The sequence below is a fragment of the Heterodontus francisci genome, chromosome 8, assembly GCF_036365525.1.
Source record: "Heterodontus francisci isolate sHetFra1 chromosome 8, sHetFra1.hap1, whole genome shotgun sequence".
Classification (NCBI taxonomy): Eukaryota; Metazoa; Chordata; class Chondrichthyes; order Heterodontiformes; family Heterodontidae; genus Heterodontus; species Heterodontus francisci.
The window spans coordinates 57935134-57949436 of NC_090378.1; the positions used below are offsets into that span (position 1 = coordinate 57935134).

The 14303-nt window shown below is 40.7% G+C and overlaps 1 protein-coding gene across 8 annotated transcripts in view; it reads right to left on the bottom strand.

Moving 5' to 3' along the window:
- The window catches only part of patj (PATJ crumbs cell polarity complex component), a 472630-nt gene that overhangs the window by 311285 nt on the left and 147042 nt on the right, over nucleotides 1-14303 (bottom strand). For 5 of the 8 annotated variants that reach the window (XM_068037182.1, XM_068037186.1, XM_068037183.1 and 2 more), the window contains 2 exons: nucleotides 8779-8988; nucleotides 4854-4973 (listed from right to left, as the gene is read on the bottom strand). The exons of 1 other annotated variant lie outside the window; for it this stretch is intronic. In XM_068037182.1, coding sequence (XP_067893283.1) covers nucleotides 4854-4973; nucleotides 8779-8988 — 330 coding nt within the window. The remainder of the gene's footprint in view (nucleotides 1-4853; nucleotides 4974-8778; nucleotides 8989-14303) is intronic. 2 more of the 8 variants (XM_068037185.1, XM_068037184.1) reach the window with 2 other exon arrangements.

The following is a 14303-nucleotide window of genomic DNA, read 5'->3' on the forward strand; positions in this document are numbered from 1 at the left end:
GGGCTGTTACACAGTTGACTCTCCCCTTGCGCTTTTGTCTTTTTTCCTGCCAACTGCTAAGCCTCTCCAACACGCCACACTTTAGCCCCGCCTTAATGACTGCCTGCCAGCTCTGGCGAACGCTGGCAACTGACTCCCACGACTTGTGATCAATGTCACAGGGCTTCATGTCACATTTGCAGACGTCTTTGAAGCGGAGACATGGACGGCCGGTGGGTCTGATACCAGTGGCGAGCTCGCTGTACAATGTATCTTTGGGGATCCTGCCATCTTCCATGCGGCTCACATGGCCAAGTCATCTCAAGCGCCGCTGACTCAGTAGTGTGGAGAAGCTGGGGATGTTCGCCGCCTCGAGGACTTCTGTGTTGGAGATACGGTCCTGCCACCTGATGCTAAGTATTCTCTGGAGGCAGCGAAGATGGAATGAATTGAGACGTCGCTCTTGGCTGACATACGTTGTCCAGGCCTCGCTGCCATAGAGCAAGGTACTGAGGACACAGGCTTGATACACTCGGACCTTTGTGTTCCGTGTCAGTGCGCCATTTTCCCACACTCTCTTGGCCAGTCTGGACATAGCAGTGGAAGCCTTTCCCATGCGCTTGTTGATTTCTGCATCAAGAGACAGGTTACTGGTGATAGTTGAGCCTAGGTAGGTGAACTCTTGAACCACTTCCGGAGCGTGGTCGCCAATATTGATGGATGGAGCATTTTCTGACGTCCTGCCCCATGATGTTCGTTTTCTTGAGGCTGATGGTTAGGCCAAATTCATTGCAGGCAGCCGCAAACCTGTCGATGAGACTCTGCAGGCACTCTTCAGTGTGAGATGTTAAAGCAGCATCATCAGCAAAAAGGAGTTCCCTGATGAGGACTTTCCGTACTTTGGACTTCGCTCTTAGACGGGCAAGGTTGAACAACCTGCCCCCAGATCTTGTGTGGAGGAAAACTGCTTCTTCAGAGGATTTGAACGCATGTGAAAGCAGCAGGGAGAAGAAAATCCCAAAAAGTGTGGGTGCGAGAACACAGCCCTGTTTTACGCCACTCAGGATAGGAAAGGGGTCTGATGAGGTGCCGCCATGTTGAATTGTGCCTTTCATATTGTCATGGAATGAGGTGATGATACTTAGTAGCTTTGGTGGACATCCAATCTTTTCTAATAGACTGAAGAGACCACGTCTGCTGACGAGGTCAAAGGCTTTGGTGAGGTCAATGAAAGCAATGTAGAGGGGCATCTGTTGTTCGCGGTATTTCTCCTGTATTTGATGAAGGGAGAAAAGCATGTCAACGGTCAATCTATCTGCACGGAAGCCACACTGTGCCCCAGGGTAGACGCGCTCGGCCAGCTTCTGGAGCCTGTTTAGAGCGACTCGAGCAAAGACTTTCCCCACTATGCTGAGCAGGGAGATTCCACGGTAGTTGTTGCAGTCACCGCGGTCATCTTTGTTTTTATAGAGGGTGATAATATTGGCATCGCGCATGTCCTGAGGTACTGCTCCCTCGTCCCAGCACAGGCATAGCAGTTCATGTAGTGCTGAGAGTATAGCAGGCTTGGCACTCTTGATTATTTCAGGGATAATGCTGTCCCTCCCAGGGGCTTTTCCGCTGGCTAGAGAATCAATGGCATCACTGAGTTCTGATTTTGTTGGCTGTATGTCCAGCTCATCCATGACTGGTAGAGGCTGGGCTGCGTTGAGGGCAGTCTCAGTGACAACATGCTCCCTGGAGTACAGTTCTAGGGAGTGCTCAACCCAGCGGTCCATTTGTTTGCGTTGGTCAGTGATTATGTCCCCTGATTTAGATTTGAGGGGGGCGATCTTCTTGATGGTTGGCCCAAAAGCTCTCTTAATGCCATCATACATTCCTCTGATGTTTCCGGTGTCTGAGGCCAGCTGAATATGACTGCATAGGTGTTTCCAGTAGTCATTTGCGCAGCGCCTGGCTGTTCTTTGTGCAGTGCTTCTGGCTGCTTTAAGTGCTACGGATGTTAACTCGCTGGGGGCTTTCGTGTAGTTCAACAGTGCAGTGCGCTTAGCGGCTATGACAGGTTCTAGCTCTTCAAAGTGAGATTGAAATCAGTCTGCATTTCTCCTCGCACGTTTGCCGTAGGTGGTCAAAGCTGACTCATAGATGCCATCTCTGATGTGGGCCCACTTGGTCTCAGCATTCCCTGTGGGAGTGTTTTGAAGGGCTGTTACAAGTGAATTTAGAAATTTTTCTAACAGCTGTGGATGAGAAATTCTGCTTGTGTTGATGCGCGGGTGGCCCTTCTGCTTGGAATGATGCAACTTCTTTGGTCTGAGTCTGACCTTGCTGCACACCAGGGAGTGGTCGGTGTCGCAGTCCACACTGTGGAAGCTGCGTGTGGTTTGAACACTGTTTAAGGAGGCTCGCCTTGTGACGATGAGGTCTAGCTGGTGCCAACGACGTGATCTTGGGTGCCTCCATGAAACCTGGTGACAGGGTTTAGTGTGAAAGAACGAGTTGGTGATGCAGAGGTTATGATAGGTACACAACTCAAGCAGTCTCTGCCCGTTCTCATTCACGCTTCCAATGCCATACGTTATATTGATGCTCTGGAGTATGCTTATGTCATAATTGATCTGACCTGAATAGTGCTTGCTTATCTTTCAGTTCTGACGAAGGGTTACACTCAAAACATACTTTGTCATTTTTCTTCACATATGCTGCCTGACCGATTTCCAGCATTTTCTGTTTGATGTTTATTTTAAAACACACTTCCCCACAATCAATTATTTTGATTTACATAATTCATTGCAACATATTTGAATTGATATGAATGTTTCAGAAACATTCATAGTATAGAAAGCACTTTTTTCAATTATTTGGTTTCTATTCTACAGAAAGTTCTAATTATAGATTCATAGAATGGTTATAGCATGGGAGGCGGTCATTCAGCCTGTTGTGTCCATGCTGGCTCTCTGCTAGTCTCACTCCCCCGCCCTTTCCCTGTAGTCCTGCAATTATTTTCTCTTCAGGTGCTTATCCAATTTGCTTCTGAATCTGCCTCCACCACACTTTCAGGCAGTACATTCTAGATCCTACTCACTCGCTGTGTAAAAATGTTTTTTCACATGACACTGTTGGTTCTTCTGCCATTCACCTTATAGGAGTGTCCTCTGGTCCTTGACCTTTCCACCATTGGGAACACTTTTACCCTATCTACTCTGTCTAGAACCTTCATGATTTTGAACACTTCTCTCAAATCTTCTTTTCTCTGAGAACAAACCCAGCTTCTCCAATCTATCCAGGTAACAGAAATCCCTCATCTCTGGAACCATTCTCAAATCTTTTCTGCACCCTTTCTAAAATCTACACGTCCTTCCTAAGGTCTAATGCCCAGAATTGAATAGAATACTCCAGTAGCAGTCAAATCAGTGTTTTATAAAGGTTCATCATAACTTCCTTGTTTTTGTACTCCATGCCTCTACTTATAAAGCCCAAGATCCCATACACCTTTTAACCACTTTGTCAACCTGCCCTGCCACCTTCCAATGATTTATGCATCTCTCTCTCTTCCTGTACTTCCTTTAGAATTGTACCTTTTAATTCATAATGTCTTCACTAATGTCCTTTAGGGCAACAAATGATGGACAGCAAATGCTGGGTGCCAGCGACGCCCACATCCCATGAAAGAGAAAGAATAAAAATATATATATTGCCCCTCCTCATTCTTCCTATCAAAATGTATGACTTCACATTTCTTTGCATTAAATTTCACCTGCCACGTGAATCCGCCCATTCCACCAGCCTGTCGACATCCTCTTAAAGTCTATCACTACCCACCTCACCATTCATAATACTTTCAGTTTTATGTCATCTGCAACTTTTGAAATGATATCCTGTGCACCCAAATATAGGTCATTAATAAATATCAAGAAAACCAGTGGTCCTAGTACTGAACCCTGAGGTGCACCATTATGGCTTACTCCAGTCTGAAAAACAATCATTCACCACTACCCTCAGTTTCTGGTCACTCAGCCAACTTCATATCCACATTGCCACTGTCCCTTTTATTCCATGGTCTTCAACTTAGCTGACAAGCCTATTATGTGGCACTTTATCAAACGCCTTTTGGAAGCCCATTCACACCACATCAACCATATTGCCCTCATCAAAAAAACTCAAGCAAGTTAGCTAAACCCGATTTATCTGTAACAAATCTGTGCTGGCTTTTGTTAATTAATCCACACTTGTCTAAGTGACTGTTAATTTTATCCCGGATTATTGTTTCTAATAGCTTTTCCACCACTGAAGTTAAACTGACTGGCCTGTAGTTGCTGGGTTTTTCTTATACGGTTTTTTGAACAAGGGTGTAACATTTGCAGTTCTCAAGTTCTCTGGCTCCACCCCATATCCAAGAAGGTTTGGAAGATTATGACCAGTGTCTCCACAATTTCCAGCCTTACTTCCCTCAGTAACATCGGATGCAACCCATGCAATCCTGGTGACTTATAAGTAAAGCCAAACTTTCTCCTCTTAATGAAATTTTAAATTGTAATTAATCCAAAAATTGTACCAAGTTTGACTTTTTTTGGGTCCTTGTCACACCTCAGACAGCAGTTCATATAATTAGCAAGATACCAAATGAAAATTATTCCAAAACAGTCATTACTCCCACCACCCACACTTACCCCCCAAGCCCTTGCATACACATCAATAGATCAGTACTTCAAAAGGTCTGTTAATTCTACTGAGTGGCATTCACCACTGTCTCGTCCAAGGCAATGTTTCTTGCGAAAAAATGTGCAGATAAATTTACAGTGAATGAGGATAAACATATATGTTATTAAAGTAATTTAACATCGATTTTGAAATCCTAACATAGAAGCACTTACATGGGGTACTGGCAGGTTTGAGGAATAGGCTAAATTCAATATTTCTGAGTCATATTTTATACTCTCTGTGGTAGCACTTGAGCCAGTGAAGTATGAATTGTCATTTTCATTTGCTTCAGTCTGAGAAGAAAATACTAGTTTTGTAAATTAAGTGCAAGTTTTTACTACCTTATCTCCACCTTAATTAAGGATGTTAGCAAATACAGTGAAAACAACAATCTAACCAAGTGATATTTATAATGAGCTGTGCACCTCCTCACAAAAGCTTCAACTTGTCACTTTGCTGTGGTCAACACCTAAGCATACAGGTGAGGATCCATGATTTTCATACATACAGTCTGCTGACAATATACATTTAGAAATTAATGAAATACTTTTCTGAAATCTAAAATCCAACGTCTCAATTTTGAAGTTCAGATCTTGTTGCCATTCATAACACTTCATTAAATGTCATCCATATGGGTTAAATCTGATATTTAACCTATAAGCAAATTGCAGGACAGAAATCAGGGAGCGGCGGGGGTGGAGTACGTGAGCCTTAATAACAAGATTAAGAACCTCTGTTGTACTTTCTTTAAAAAAAAGGATTCTCCATTGACTTTGTGAACAAATGCACAGCTTGGCATGAGACAAACACAGCTGCAAAGATCACAGTTTGAATCCCTACTTTGTAAACAATTAGTTGATTTCAACCAAAGTATTAATAGGAATATTCCCCTCACCTTCAACTAGTAAAGGGCAAAACAATTCAGTCAGGTTCATACTGCTGATCGCTATGCAGTGACTCCTATTGGAGTGCATAGGTATAGTGATTGAGTGAGAACACGTTTAGCTTGCTGTGATGCCTCTATGTTTAATAACCTATCTCACTGTCACACAGGAATTGGGTGAGCTACTGCAGAACAAGACAGCATGGTTCACAGCATGATATTAAGGTATTACAACTGATTTTTTAGCAGAAAGATAATCATAGAAACATATAGCCCATCATGCCTGTGCACACTCTTTGAAAAAGCTATACAGGTAGTCCCAATTCCCAGCTCTTTCCCCATAGCCCTGTAAATGCTCCTTTCTAGTACATATCCAATTCCCCTTTGAACGTTACTGAATCTGCTTTCACACCATCTTTCAGGCAGTGCATTTCAGATCACAACAAGCTGTGCAAAAAAAATCTCATCACCCTTCTAGTTTTTTTTTATATTTATCTTTTTTTTATTCATTCATGGGATGTGGGCATCACTGGCCATGCCAGCATTTATTGCCCATCCCTAATTGCCCTTGAGAAGATGGTGGTGAGCTGCCTTCTTGAACCGCTGCAGTCCATGTGGGGTAGGTACACCCACAGTGCTGTTAGGAAGGGAGTTCAAGGATTTTGACCCAGTGACAGTGAAGAAACGGTGACGTAGTTCCAAGTCAGGATGGTGTATGACTTGGAGGGGAACTTGCAGGTGGTAATGTTCCCATGCATCTGCTGCTCTTGTCCTTTGACGTGGTAGAGATCGCGGGTTTGGAAGGTGCTGTCTAAGGAGCCTTGGTGCGTTGCTGCAGTGCATCTTGTAGATGGTACACACTGCTGCCACTGTGCGTCGACAGTGGAGGGAGTGATTGTTTGTAGATGGTGTGCCAATCAAGTGGGCTGCTTTGTCCTGGAAGGTGTCGAGCTTCTTGAGTGTTGTTGGAGCTGCACCCATCCAGGCAAGTTGAGAGTATACCATCACACTCCTAATTTGTGCCTTGTAGATGGTGGACAGGCTTTGAGGAGTCAGGAGGTGAGTTACTCGCCGCTTATATCTGTTTCCTGTGGTTATTGACCATCCTGCCAGGGGAAATAGCTTCTCTCTATCTATTCTATCAAAACCCCTCGGAACTTAGAACACCTCTAATAAATGTCCCCTTCACCCAATAATAAACCTGCTCTAAAGAGAAAAATCACAGCTTCTCCTGTCTCTACACATAACTGAAGTCCTTCATCCCTGGTACAAGAGCAAAGTAGTGTGAACAGTGGAAATCTGAAATAAAGAAACAGAAAATGCTGGAGATACTCAGCAGATCTGGCAACATCTGTAGAGAGAAACACAGAGTTAACGTTTCAGGTTAGTGACCCTTCGTAAGAACTGGGAGTGCTTGGAGATGTAGCATAGTTTTAAGCAGGGCAGAGAAATTGCGGGGTGGGGTGGGCGGGGTGGTGAGGAGAGGAAACAACGAACAGAAAGGTCCAAGATAGGGTGGAAAGCAGGAGAGATTAAAGGGATGACAGTGAAAGGCAAAAAGAGATAGTATTGGAACAAGTAAAAAAAACAAAAGATACATCTGGAGGAGGTGTAAATGGGAAAGCAGAATCACCAACAGCTGTCATCCAAAACAAAACAAAAGGGACATCCCTTTTCTCATTTAATCTCTCTCTCACTCCTTCCACTCTTAACAAAGTCCTTCCTGTTAGTTGTTTCCTCCCCTCCCCACTTTCCCTGGCTGGCTTGAAAATGGTTACATGTCTAAGTACTCCCAGCTCTGAAGAAGGGTCACTAACCTGAAATATTAAGTCTGTTTCTCGCTCTACAGATGTTGCTAGAACTGTTGAGTATTTCCAACATTTTGTGTTTTTATTCTCTCACCCCTGGTATCATTCTGGTAAATCTCCTCTGCACCCACGCCAAGGCCTTGACATCTTTCCTTAGTTGTAGTGCCCTAAAATTGGACACTACCCTAGCTGAGGCCGAACCAGTGATTTATAAAAGTTTAGCATAACTTTCCTTTCTGTTTAATGCACCTATTTATAAAGCCAAGGGCAGAGTGCTTGTACTTTTTTTAAAAAAGGACAGCATAATCAACTTGCACGCCTCCTTCAAATCTTTGTGTATGTGAACCTAGGTCTCTGTCCCTGCACCCCATTCATAATCCTCAAAAAATGCATTTCAAAATGTTGTATTACAGCTGTATGACTAATGACATACTTATACAAATACTAAATATGAATGACTAATTATCAGTTTTGATTCTGGGCATTGCAAGACCCAAGGCAGAAGCAATGGCACCCAATATCAAATATTAATTCAATAATAGATCAGTATCCCTGTCGTTTAACAAATCTATGATATACCATTCTTCCAGTTGTTCAAAGCCTTATAAAAATCTACTGCAGCATCTTAGTTGCAACATTAGGGAATATGAAAAGATATGTCAACCCAAATTTAGTTCCATGTGATGCTCCTGGCAGGTGTTTCCCTTATACCTCCTGTGTCACCTGCACACTTCCTGATGTTAATTTATCAGTTACCAATTTGTTAAAAATACAAGGCTATTTCAATGTTGCTTATACATCCCTGCAGGAAACTTTCAATGACTAACAGACTCTGCAACTAAAGCTGTGTAAATGTGGTCACAATTTCAAGAGATTCCAAGCATCTTAGAAAAAATAATTTATTAAGTTCTGTGCTGAAATATATAATATTTGGGCTTTTTAAGAGATGAGGTAGCTACCTAACTTAATATTTCTGTTTTTATCTTGTTTTGGGAATTTTGATTACAGTCATAGTCAATTATATTATTATATATGAAACCACTGACCACCTCCAGGCGCGTATCCATTGTCTCTCGAGATAAGGAGGCCCAAAAGAAATATGAAACTGTAATCATTAAGTTATCTGACTCTAAAATGATCAACCCCATCAGTCCAAATTAGACTGAAAATGAACATATTTCAAATGGAAGTTTATTGAAATACTGTAGTCTATTGACATATACAGAAAAAAGCCAAAATTATTATTTCAGTTCTATTTGAACTACATTCAATGCTAAACAAAAAGGATATTCATGGTAAAATAAATGGTATTTATTTTGTCCTGCAAACAGAGTTTCATAGAAATAGAGATTCTTTTATACCTGTGAAGTAGTCAAGTGTTTGTATTTTATGATTATTGGTGCTTACCACCACTGGTTTGCAGATGCCAAGGCGGACCTTGCCAGACGGAGCGTCTTTCAGAGCCTGAACAGCTTCCCCCAAAGCAGTATTCTCTAGGTTGTGGTCATTGACAAAGACGAGCCGATCCCCGGGTAGCACCCTGCCATCACATTCAGCAACCCCACCAACCACCAAAGAGCGAATAACAATAACAGTGCTTGCGGGATCTAAAGGATCCTGCAGAGGGAGCCAGAGACCATAAGAAGTAGATTAGACAACACGATCTAAAGCAAGCTTAGACAAAGACAAACAGCACATATACAAAAGCCCTCACATAGCTAAAAGCATTTATTAATCCCACATGCTTTCTTTGCAATGCACTATAACAAGTCTTCAATCCCCAAATATTACTTGAAAAGCATGGACTTTCCAGATGGTTTATTTGCATAGGCATGCCACATTTGTCAACAAAGCCAGTGTTAAGTTATGAGAGCTCAGCACTTGATGAAAATGGAAAAAGAAACTTAACCAAATGCCCAACAATAACACATGAAATAACAGTTACCGATCAAGATAAAATGCCTGAAAGAAATTTAAGCAAGCATAAGGTGCTCTGTGCCACGATACCATTACAGTGTCATTGCATGAGAAGATATGGTTCAACATGCAATTAGTTCCTAATCATAGCAATACCATCAGGGAGAATCCTGCATGGAACTACACTCCTTCAGGAAAGAAGGGGGAATGCTAAAGGGGCAGTCACCAGCCCACAATCTGGAGGAACAGGAATAGCAACAAACTGTCTAACACACTCTTCCATGAATTAGTATACTGCACAGATGGAAAGTAAGTGAAATTGCAAATGGGAAATGAAGAAACTGAAAATTACCTACAAAATGTTAGCCAGGTTTCCAAACCTAAATATACTGGTACTGGAAGGTGTGAAAATGGTTCCTTCAGGTAAAGCCTTAACATAAGTTATATAGACACAGGTATTAAAGTATTAAGTACAAGCAGAAGTAACTCACTATCATTTGAAAAAAAGAGACTGTCAGACTGAAAACAGCTCTTGGTGAAAAAATGGTTAGGCCATTTTCTACAGGTTTCACTATGGAAAAGATACATTATTGGTAATATGACCAGCAGTCAGAGAATAGAGAATAGAAGGCAGAATAGAATGCATATGTGCATTTGAGCTTGCATATATGGAGCTCTGTCTTTCCCCCAGTCAACAGCAATGTGGTAGGCAGCATGCTAAACACAACACATACAGCAGTACATTGTACAGTACTGTTGAAGCTTTGAACTAACAGAATACTGTGCTCTCTGGTAGCGTGTTTCATGAAACACGCCAAACAAATTAAGAAAAAAAGTGTCCATACAAGACAGTGTTAATAAAAAGTAAGCTTTGATTTGTGCTCCTGGGGTGGAGTTGGGAATTTCCCACATCGGAAGAAGCAGCATTTGCACTCTGGCGAATTGGATTTTGGAATATTCAGCAGTTCTATGCAAAAAAAAGTACATTGAATTACTCAAAATATTAATTGTTGATAAAGGGTTTTGTTAATTGCATGTTACTCCTTGTACTATATTTCTATTAAATCTTCTTAAAGCGAGATTTGTTTTTTTAAATAAATGTTCTATACATTTTCTTTTCCTGTTTTTATCAGTTTATGCCGCACAGTGAATGTGTTACTAAAAGATGGCAGTTTAAATTTAGAACATAGTTGTTTATGAATTAATGTGTATGCTTAGCATTATTAGTTCACTGCCTAGCATGCTTACGTAAAAGCAACTAATCCACTCCTGTTCTCATTATGAATATTATAATTTTACACTGTAATAATTGTGAACAATCCTTTCCATATGAATCACAACAGAAATCCTGTCACACAGTAAAGAAAAATTAATATGTTCCCTCAGATTTTATTCAAAATAACATGCACCGGAATCAGTTCATGATATCTGGTGTAAACATGTATGTTTCCTTCTACAGAAGTTAAGAAAGTTACAGTTCTTGTAAGTAATCCAGAAAGATATTTTTGAGTTTTACATACAGTGTAGAACTGATAAGATTCCAAGAATGATCAGCATGAAGTTTTCTGAAGTAATAGGTTATAATTTAATTTCTCAATTGGACCTAGTGAGTGGGGACATATTGGACTAAAGCAATTTGTGATTGCATTAAAGAAATTTGTGACTTTAACGAATTTGAATTTATTCAGATTTAATTCCTAGTTAATAATGTTTCAGTATTTATATACTAGAAGCGCAAGGGAAGAGCCAACTGTGTAACAGCCCCGACAACCAATTTTTTCTGCAGCACCTGTGGAAGAGTCTGTCACTCTAGTATTGGCCTTTATAGCCACTCCAGGCGCTGCTCCACAAACTACTGACCTGGCGCTTGCCCATTGTCTCCCGAGACAAGGAGGCCAAAGAAGAAGATGATGATTTATATACTAAGAATCTGTAAAACTTCTACATACCCTGCTGTAAAAATAAGGAAAACAGATTATGTGCGTATTCTACACAAATATAAATAAATTGTTTAACAGGCCATGAATACTTGCAAATGATCTTTTTTGCATATTTTTACTGCCATATTCTTCAACCAGACAACTCAAGTGGAAAACAGTGAAATTTAATATACAATAAAGGTTGTCATGCACATAAACTAGGAAGACAGATTGCAATTCTGTTAACTGTATGTCCTTACCAAAATAAAGTTATCTTTTAAACAGTGGTCGCCTAAGTGAGAAGAAGCTGATTACATGAGAACAGGAATATAGGAACAGTAGCAGCCCATTTAGCCCTTTCGATTTTCACAGTTATTACAGTGTAAAACTATAACATTCATAAAATGAGTACAGGAGTGGATTAGTTGCTTTTACATAAGCCCTGATCTGCGACTTAACTCCATATAGCCGTCACTAGCATTTCATCATTAATAAAGTACCTTGGTTCTCTCCTTTTTAGGTCCAAAGTGAATGACCTCATATTTCCTTGCATTGAAATCCATTTTCCACAGTTTTGCACACTCACCTAACCTATCAATATCTTTGTAATTTTACACTTCCATCTACACTGTTTACAATACCACCTATCCCTGTCATTATCCCTGTCTCTTTCTGCTCAGCCAATGTCCAAACCAGGTCAATAATTTGCCTTCAACTTCATGGGCTTCAATCGTCTCTTATGAGGGACTTTATCAAATGCCTCCACTACTTAAGTCACCTCTACAAAATATTTAATCAAATTAGTCAGGTATGTCCTACTGTTTAAAATCCATGCTGCCTCTCTCTGATCAGCAGAAAATATTCAAGGTGTTCAGTCACCCTATCTTTAATTATTGACTCTATCAATTTCCCAACAACAGGTGTTAGGCTAACTGGTCTATAATTCTCTGGTTTTCCTCTGTCACCTTTCTTAAATAGTGGCACAACATGCACAATTTTCCAAACGAACAGTTCCCGAATCATGAACCATGCTCTTGCCTACTTCCTTTAAAAGCCTGGGATGAAAGCCATCTGTTCCTGGGTATTTGTCACTCTTTAGTGCCATTAATTTCTCCATTACCGTAATCTTGCGTACGTTCATTTTGTTGAGTCCCTGACTCAATAATAGTTTCCTTGGGATGTCTGGCATACTGACCTCTTCCTCTACTGTAAATAGTGATGCAAAATTATTTGGTATTGTTACAAAAGGTTTTATTTTTTGTACTAAAATCTTAGAATTCTGTGTTTTAAAAAAACTGGAAAAAGGATTTTTGGTGGACATGGACACCTGCAAATAGCTGAAAATTTTGGATGTTGACTTTGTATACAAGAATAGGAAAGTACCAGTTTCAAGGAAGCCAGCCAAGGTTTTGACCACCTCAGAGCAACACTTGGAATGACAGGGGAGAGACTATGTCTCTTCAAGTGATCGGCTCAGGAAGGTTTACTTTCACTTTGGACCCTTTAAAAAACCAGTGAGTTGGACAAAGAGCATGCATTTGAAACTTCGACCTGACCTGTCTGGAGACTAGAGAAAAAGACCTCTCTCTGTAAAGGAAACTTGCATCTTTTGAAAAGAAATCCTGTATTTGAAAGGTGTCAGATTCCTATTGCCACCTGTCTCTGAAGAGTTCCTGCATCCAGTGTAGTTCCTGTTGCCTCCTGTGTTTTTGGAAATCCTAGAACCTGAAGAAAGCTTAGCCTGCTGTACTGCTGCTGCTGAGTCCTAAGCAGACCTGTTGCTACTCCCCTGCTGAAAGACCTATCTGATGCCTGCTGTAATCGAATTGCCTTGAACGCCTACTCATACTGTCCACCAACCTCGCCTGGAGAGACATCGAGTGGCATTCGACAATTCGACTCTGGGACATCTCACCCAACCGAAGAATTTCCTACCAGAATGTTACGAACAGAATTATTTTTATTATTCCTTTTTATTCCTAAGAAACAGCTGTAAACCAAAACCTATTTTTCCTGGTTAACCTTTTTTTTGAATGTATGTGTGTGTGCATGAGGGCTAGGGAAGTAAGGAGCTTTTCATATATATAGATTTATCTTATTAGTGGTTAAGACTTTTTTTTTCTAATAAATAGTTAATGTTGTTGTTTAAAGAAACCTGGTTGGTGTGCTTTATTCTGGGGGACAAACAGAGGGTCTAATTGGCTATTCTTCAGTAGATGGGAAAATTCATTGATATGCTGTGACCCTTGGAGAAGTGAGACTGAATTAAAAGTGCATTTCTCCCGCCTTGGTCCCAACAGTATGTTCACCAATTTTTTTCATTGATATCACCATTATCAGTTTTCAAAGGGTCCACATTGCTTCTGACCACCCTCTTTTTCCTAGTGTAAAACTTTTGTGTGCTGATTTTGATTTTCTTGGCAAGTTTCTTTTCATACTCCCTTCTTGTAGCTCTTACTATTCATTTTGTCAGCCTTTTCTGCTCTTTGTATCTTTCCCATCTGCCAGGATGTGTGCTAATTTCTGCATTCTTCTATGCTTTTTCTTTTACTCTTATGTTGTCTCTTAACTCTTTAATTGTCAATGGCTGTCTTTTTTGGAAAGGAGAACTCTTGCCCATGAGGGATACAAACTAGTCTTGTACCACATGAAATTATTTGATCAACACCTCCCACTGAGAATCTCTGTCATTTTACCCATTAACAGATTTTCCCAGTTTACTGTGGACAGTATCTGTCTTATCTATTGAAGTCTGCTTTACCAAAATCGAGAATCTCGGTAGCTATTTCTCACTTTCAAACACTACATTGAACTCAATCATATTATGACTGTTACTTGATAAATGTTAGAATTTGAGATATAAATGAGTGTTTACTAGATAAGCGGAGTCACACCTCTTAAATGAAAAAAAATGTATTTTGAATTTTCTAGATCCCTGCATCACACACCATCCGAACTAAAAGTAGGCAGAAGATCTACTCTCAGGCTTATGCTGTTGCTGCTCTAAAACAAATCAGAAGGAACACAATGGTGGCCTGTGGTAAATGTACAGACAAATTTCCTACAAAAGCATATGCCCTCTGCTCTAAACCTCTC